The sequence below is a fragment of the Callorhinus ursinus genome, unplaced genomic scaffold, assembly GCF_003265705.2.
Source record: "Callorhinus ursinus isolate GAN/ISIS: 27379988/994484 unplaced genomic scaffold, GSC_fseal_2.0 scaffold45, whole genome shotgun sequence".
Classification (NCBI taxonomy): domain Eukaryota; kingdom Metazoa; phylum Chordata; class Mammalia; order Carnivora; family Otariidae; genus Callorhinus; species Callorhinus ursinus.
Genome location: NW_027397107.1, coordinates 4,142,475 through 4,150,242, shown reverse-complemented (window position 1 = coordinate 4,150,242; position 7,768 = coordinate 4,142,475). Strand labels below are relative to the sequence as shown.

At 55.9% G+C, this 7,768-nt stretch overlaps 1 protein-coding gene across 5 annotated transcripts in view; it reads right to left on the bottom strand.

The window, feature by feature from the left end:
• HOMER2 (homer scaffold protein 2) overlaps nucleotides 1–7,768 on the bottom strand; it is a 130,995-nt gene continuing 123,227 nt past the window's right edge. For all 5 annotated transcript variants that reach the window (XM_073882207.1, XM_073882208.1, XM_073882210.1 and 2 more), the window contains 5 exons: nucleotides 7,490–7,596; nucleotides 4,601–4,757; nucleotides 2,613–2,723; nucleotides 1,958–2,038; nucleotides 1–843 (listed from right to left, as the gene is read on the bottom strand). In XM_073882207.1, coding sequence (XP_073738308.1) covers nucleotides 655–843; nucleotides 1,958–2,038; nucleotides 2,613–2,723; nucleotides 4,601–4,757; nucleotides 7,490–7,596 — 645 coding nt within the window. In that variant the 3' untranslated portion in view covers nucleotides 1–654. The remainder of the gene's footprint in view (nucleotides 844–1,957; nucleotides 2,039–2,612; nucleotides 2,724–4,600; nucleotides 4,758–7,489; nucleotides 7,597–7,768) is intronic.

Genomic DNA, 7,768 nt, shown 5'->3' with positions numbered 1-7,768 from the left:
TAAGTTTAATTGAACAAATATTTATTAAGCACCTACTTTGTGCCAGGCACCCTCACTGCGCTCTGCCCCCACAGCACAGCAACCTGCTCAGAAATGAAAGCCCAGGAAAGGAACGTTGTGGCAACCCTACAAACTGGAGGTGGGAGGAAGCGGGCAGAGCGGATGCAGGCCATCCCCGTGCGCCCACCAGAGACCTGTTCTCTTTCTCTGGACGAGTCTCTACTCAGACCGCTTGAAAGCATCTTGGTTTCGACGGCGAGGGAAGCTGTCCCCCCCCCACCCCGCCCCGGGACCCCCACACTGGTGCCCGGCGGACGCTCAAATACTCTGACCGCTCTTACGAGAAAGGAGGTGTAAAGGGTGTTTGTATCTGGATTAGAAAACGCTTTGTCCGGTTGGTGTGGTTGCAACAGCCCTTGAGAAAGATACAAACATCCCTGCCCTGACTGCGTAAACGCGTAAGGGGGAGCTGGCGCGGGGTTCCTGAGTCAGCGGCGTCCCGGGGTCCGCAGCCTGGCCAGGCGGGGAGGTGAGGGTGGACGGCCCACCGGGGCGCAAACACGACAGACCGCACCCGCGCGGAGGGGAGCGACGCCCACGGGAGGCCGCCCCCGCTCCACCCCCCCCCGCAGCCCCCCCCACCCCCCGCGGCCCCTAGTTGTCAGCCGCCAGCTTGGAGAGGCCGCGGCGGAAGTCGTGCAGGTCGTCGATCTTGCCGTCCAGCACCTCAAGGAAGCTCTTCACCTCTACCTTCAGGTGGCGCTGACGGTACTTACTCTCCTCAATGTCCGTCTTGAGGGAACGCACCTTCTCCTCCAGGTTCTGATTGTCTCTCTCTGCCGCCTGAAGCAACACAAGCGGGAGGAGGGCCTGGAGCAGAGCCAAGGGGGCCCGTCTGCCGAGACCCGCAACAGCCCAGCTGTCCCCTCTCCCCGGCCTGCGAAGCCCCCAGCACGCAAGTCTGTGACCGGGGCCATCAGCGCAGAATGTGGGGCGTGCCGGTGCGCCCCGCTCTCCTGCCTGCTCCCGGGCGCAGGTGCTAACAGGCAGAGTGCATGACCCACCTCAGGCCTGATTAAAGGACGGCCCTACACGGAATGCAGAGCTCGGGTCCTGTCTGGGGGAGCCGGAGGCAAGCGGGCCCCTTCACAAAGCGCCCGGCAGAGAAAGTCCGCAGGCCCAGCACAAGGGATCTTCGGCCCTGGTCCCAGAAGGGTCTGCAGAGGCCACATGTGAGTTCCATTCCGGGAGAGAGAAATGGGACAAACGGGGCAGTGACTTATTTCCCCGGTTCCACCGAGAGGCCGAGGCCTCCCTGGCTTCAGTGAGGCAGGACGGGCTCCAGGATCAGGCGGTGTGGCCAGGGAGCCGGTCGAGCTCCTCCTAAGCTCAGAGTGGCCGTGAGTCCGTAAACGAGGGGCAGCTCTGTTCTCCCCACATCCAGTGAGCGCCTGACTTTCTGGGTATACAGGAACCAGTGACTAATACTGGGGACGTACACCTGAATAGAGCACTCCTGAAGTAGGGGGAAGCGAAAGAAGCTGTGATCAGGAATCTGAGGCCAGTGAGGGGGCGCTGCCCAAGGTCGTGTTCAAGGTCACTGGCTGGGGAGTGGCAAGCTGGCCTCACTCCGGGCCTTACGCTCTCCGCCCTCCCTTCGGCCAGCTTCTCACCGCCCTATGGCTCTGTGGAGACTTCTGTGAGCGGGACACAGCCCCTGCACTATGGCTACGCACAGGACACCTTGGCAAAGGTGGAGAGAGCAGAAACACTGCTGCGTCTGCAGCCGGGGGCAGAGACGGCAACTGGCATGCAGGTCCTGCTGGCTTCTCATGACGAGAACCTCACTCTGCTTTACCAGGGGAGCTGGGAGAGGGGGCCGCCCCCCAGAGAAACGCATCGCACCCGAATTCCTTCTGGTCAGAGCCAAGACGGGATGCGCCCCCATCACCCTTACCTCTAACTTCTCAGAGACGTATTCACACTCTGACACGAGCTGAGGTATGATTTCACTTTGTTTGCGGAGGTCTTTCAACTCCTAAGGGGACAGAAGTTTGAAAAAGGATGGGAAAGTCAGACAGAAAGCCTTCTTGAAAGCCCACGATCTGTGTGCACATTAGCGGAAGCAGCTCTTGACGTCCTCGACAGTAACAAAGGCGGTGGAGTTAATACGCAGCACATGGGCAATCCTGTTACGTGCATTATTGTAGCCTGACGTCTGCGCGCCGCCACAAAGAGACGGATTCTTAGCATCCCCATCTTCTGGATAGGGAAACGGAGGCTGGGACTTTGGCGCCTTGCCCACAGTCTCCAGCATCTGCGCACTTAGTGGTCCTGCCGCCCCCCCGAAAACAAACGCCCGCACGGTGGGGGCTCTCGCTGCGTTAGCCCGACAGCACAATTCTACTTGTGACAGCAGCTCACCTATAAACGTTTCTGACTGTTTCGTCAACACCCGGCTCCCCCTCGGGCCCCAGCCTCTGGGCAGCTCTTGGCTGGCCCCCGTGCTGACATCTAGGCAGCTGCCCCCCAGGGCTGGTCACGTTGCCCCCACCCCCCGCCGACACCTGCCGTGTCCTGGGCGCACAGCGCCCACAGGCGCCTCCACTCACTGTCTCCTTCTCCTGTAGTTCTGACTCCAGCTCCTCGATTCTCCTCTTGAGCTGCGTGTTCCTCTCCTTCTCTCTGGTTATCTCGCCGCACTGCTCCTCCAGCTCGTCAATCTGTAACAAACACCACAGGCTGGAGCAGGGAGGCTCGTTTACTTGGGTCACGGAGCAAAGACCACCGCGGCCACTGAGGCTGTCTTTTACAATGAACCGTCAACTGCGAACAGACCCCGTGTGGCTCCCCCGCGGGGCTGTCCGCCCTGCCTAATGCCGGCAGAGCCGCGGCAGTCACGAAAACTGGCCACGGGACACGCCGGGCCTCCGGTTTGCTCTCACCGCTCCGGGACAGGAATGGCAGGTTTGCTTTAAAGGATTCGTACCGAGTAGGGGCCAGATGTCCCACGAATCTATCCGCTTCTCCCCATAATGATTTTTCACACCATTTGATCATGTCCTGAATTATTCTATTTCATCTCAAAGGTTTAAGACAGCAAGGAAGAGAATCAATTAACGCTGTGGGACAGTGGCCCCCAAATGAGAGGCAATGACATTTCAAACATTTTAAACCAGGGTGACCTTTCCTTACTGACGCACGCCGGAAGGGCCTGGCCTGTGAGCGAGCCTCCTCTGGGAGAGCTGAAAGGTGCAGACTGGACTGGCAAGTCTCCAGAGTGCACTCTTCTCCCCTTCCCAGGCCTGACCCCTCAGACGGGGTTCAAAGGCCTCACAGCCTTGGCCTGGCCGTCCGACGCCGAGTGCTTCCCAGCGGCCAGAGCGTGTGTGCAGAGAGCATGATGGAAGGGAGCCAACGGTAACACAAAGCATCACACTGATGGGGTCCCACAAGCAGGCGGCAGCCCTCGAGGGGAAGGGCGCCGGGCGGTCAGGATGACAACACTTTCGGAGGCGACTGCACGCCAGCCCCCGGAGTCTGAACTCCCAGCCCCAGGAGCCACCGGGGACTCCACTAACTGCTACCTTGTGCCCTAGGAATCAAGTTCCCAGTGCTTCCCGTTGAGGAAGCAAACTCTAAGGGATGTACTTCCTCTCCTCCCCCCGTTACACTCGCACGAGGGGCGAGAGCCAGCTCTCTGCTTGGGAAGACAAGGGTGGGGCAATCGGTCCTGCAGGCAGACGGACCGGCCAGGCCCTGGGAGGGAACGCACACAGTCAGCACTTGAGGCGCTGAAATGAAAAAACGACACGAGGCAGTTTTATGTCATCTGTAGCAAAGTGAGATGGGCGAGCAGGGGAGTGACCTCTGGGGGCTCCACTCAGGCCGGTGGGCAGGTTACCAATGGGGGGCCGGGGGCGTGAAGACCCGTCTCAGGGTGATGTGTCCCCCTGAAATCCCACACTTACACGGCAGCCGCTGTCCACGGCCTGCCTGATAAACGTGCTGAGCATCAAAACATGGCCACACAGAGACCCCTGGGGTCTCAACTGGGGATTTTTCTGGCCTCCCCACAACTACCTCATCGACTCAGCCCCACCACGAAGAGCGTGAGCGACTAATCACAGGAAAGGCTGCAGATGACATGCTCGGATCACTCAGCTCACACTTCAGGTGCCGTATTCCTTTGCCCACTTCCCAATTCATATTCTTAGACACAGTGATTTGCATGGAAGTAGGGTTGCTGAGTGAACGCTCCTCGCAGTTTCCCAAATCTATTTTCCTCGTTCACCCTCTGGACGGTGAACACGGTGCGTTGATCTTCGGTAGAGAAATGTGCCAAGGGAAGGCCGCCCCCAACTAGCATCAGAGGGACAAGGCTGGAGGCTCCCGTGGGTTCGTCGTCTTTGCAACAGCAGCTGTGAAACCTGGCTCGCTCACTCGTGTTCCTCCTCAGCAAAGTGGGGAGGTGAGGGGGGTCTCCAAGGGGAGCGACAGCGAGTCTTCTTCCCGCCACGGGGAGGGGGGGCGAGTGAGGGCGGCGGGAAGAGAGAAGTGGAACGGGGACCCCCATCCCCGGGGCACCCCCGGCACCCACCTTGTTCCGGAGCCGGTCGTTCTCATCGCGGCAGATGGAGAACTGCCTCTTCCACTGCTCCACGCTGGCGGCCGACTCCTGCAGCGCCGTGGTCAGCCGGGCGTTGCTCTCCCGCAGGGTCTGCAGTTCCATCTCCCATTTCTTCACGTTGGCGGCACTGCGGGTGGGCCCAGGCGGTAACCCGGATGCCGGGTGCCATCCACCCCGCTCTACCCCACCTGCCACCCCCCGCCTGCCTCTGGGGCCACACCCTGGCCCCCCGGCGGGCCGGCCAGGAGGATCAGGTGCCAAGAAGGGCTGGCGCCTCTCTAGTGCCAACAGGTCACCTTGCCGGGCTATCACTTCAGGAAAGAACAAAACTCTTGGAGAAGGAGGAGCCGAAGCTAAGAAGGAAGCCACGGAGTGTGGGGAGGACCCCCTCACTCCACTCCCTACTGAGCCCCTGCCCCAGAACCCTCTGTCCCATCCCCTCCTGAAGCGAGCCCCAAAGCCACAGGCTCTGAGGCGGGTCTCTGAGAGTCTCACGAGTCCCCGACACCCCAGGACCCTGGTGTGACAGGCAGACAGGCTCCAGACGATAACCTGTACCCCCTCCAAGCCTGCAGGGGAATCCAGAGCCGATGACCAGAGGGCAGAGGGGACAGTGATAGCGTGTGTCCCCCTCAGGGGCGGGGGAGGACCACAGGTCTGCAGGACGCCTCCAGGGGACCAAAACAACCTCGTGTTTGTCTTTCATCCTACATGCTCCACAAGGAAGTAGTTTCAAGAAACAAACTGGAATCAGGCTCCCCTCAGGGGCTGTTGGCTTTCATGTTCCTTCTGTCTCCTGGCTTTGCAGCCCACACGAGTGCGAGTGCGCAGCTGCAGGTGCCCCGAGGCCAGAGCCGTGCAGGATGCACAGGACCCACGGGACATGCGGGGTGTGCCCCGTTCAAAGTATCCAGCTTCTAATCAATCCTGCTGGCTGAAGTCACTTCTGTCTCGAAAGGCCTTTTGGGGGGCTGGGTGGGGAGTAAGAAAATAGGACTGCATCTCAATAATCTGGTTATCTTCCATCCCACAGCCTCAAGGACGTAGGAAATGTGACTAGAAATTCAAGCTTTCAGTTTCAAGCACCACAGGCAAAAAAAAAAAAAAAAAAAAAGTAAAATGGAATCTGATTAATTTCAGAGTTGATGATTGAAAATTTAAGCTGATTTGGGGAAATGGCTTCACACCCATTCCTATAATGCACTTGTTCATTAAGCTGGGATTTAAAAACCTGTATTTTTAGGGGTGAAACGTTTTCATCCAAGAAGCATCTTGTGTCTTAAACAACAAAAGAGTGAAAAGCAGGCAGGATGGTGGAGAACTTGACTAGCCATGTGACCTTAGGCAAGGACTCACTTTACCACTGGGACTCAGTTTCCTCATCTGTAAAATGGAGTTAGTATGACCCAGCTTTTCAATGAGACAAGTCTGGGGAGGGCAGCTTCCCAGCCACAGAAGGGCTGGGAGAAGCTGGCCAAGCCCTGGCCCGGGGCGGGGACAGGAGTATTGCCAAGAACCGCAGCTCTGAGCGAGCTCAGTGTGCTCACGGGGCCAGCCCCACCGTCGGGGAATGGGCCACACTCTCAAGGGAGGAAAACTGTAAGCGCGGCCTGTGTAGTCATTAAAAATTAAAATCGTGTTATGTATCGTATGACCTCACTGATATGAGGAGTTCTTAATCTCAGGAAACAAACGGAGGGTTGCTGGAGTGGTGGGGGGTGGGAGGGAGGGGGTGGCTGGGTGATAGACATTGGGGAGGGTATGTGCTATGGTGAGCGCTGGGAATTGTGCAAGACTGTTGCATCACGGATCTGTACCTCTGAAACAAATAATACATTATATGTTTAAAAAGATAATAGGAAGGGAAAAAGGAAGGGGGGGAAATTGGAGGCGGAGACCAACCATGAGAGACGATGGACTCTGAGAAACAAACTGAGGGTTCTAGAGGGGAGGGGGTGGCGGGATGGGTTAGTTTGGAGATGGGTATTAAAGAGGGCACGTTCTGCGTGGAGCACTGGGTGTTAGACGCAAACAATGAATCATGGAACACTACATCCAAAACTAATGATGTAATAATGTATGGTGATTAACACAATAAAATAAAATAAAACAAAAAAAATTAAAATCATGTTGATATTATTATGGGGACTGTTAAATTTATATATCAATTTAGGGGGAATGGATTCTTTTTAAAATATGAAGGCATTTCTACCACCTCCCAATAGAATATATCTTTCTATTTGTTTAATTATTCATTTATGGTCCTCAAAATCATTTTACAACTTTCTTCACAGAGATACTGTACCCTTAAGTTTTCTGTATTTTAATGTGTCTAGTTCACGTAATTGATGGTTCTAGTTCGTATTGTAAGGGAAATCTCTCCTTCAAATACATATTCTATGTGATGTTTGTACATAGAAAAGCTATTGATTTTTGTGTAAGGTTGTATTATTTTAAACAGGTTTTTAGAGGTTTTTCTTGAATGTTCGAGATTCAGTCTTATGCTATACAAATAAATGATACATTTGGCTCCTCAAAAAGCCAAAACAAAACACAAGCACAGGGACACGTCTCTCTCACACATATACACACATACACACACACACATCTTCCACATGCTGTGTACTCTCGCACACACGCAGGCCGACACAGAACAGCCATGTTGTTGGTCGGCCAGGTCTGGTCTGGTTGGCCAGACAGAGAACAACCATGAAGCCAGCTGGCGTTCCTTTGGCCCACAGACAAGACCAGACACTCTGAGCAGGACCCAGTCTCCTCGTGAAACCCCGCCTGGCGGGAAAGGCCGCGGGGAGGCACTGACCTTGGAGAAAATGCCATCTGGATTTTAAATACCCGTACCTCTGTGTCAAGGCGATCTTCAGCTTGTCATTCTCAGACTTGAGGTGTGTGTCAGCAGGACCCACATGAGAGGCCTTTTCATCGTCTGTCCCGTTGACACTGGACACCTGAGGAGAAGACGGGGTTTCACACCCAGATTCCTGGCCAAAGTGAGTTACCTTCACACACTATTGCTCACAGCAGCGGCAAATCAGGCGTAATGAGAAAGTGTGTTTGTGAGCCAGAGAGAACAAACTCATCAGACCAGAACACGGCAAAGACTAGCACGAAAGGCTGTTA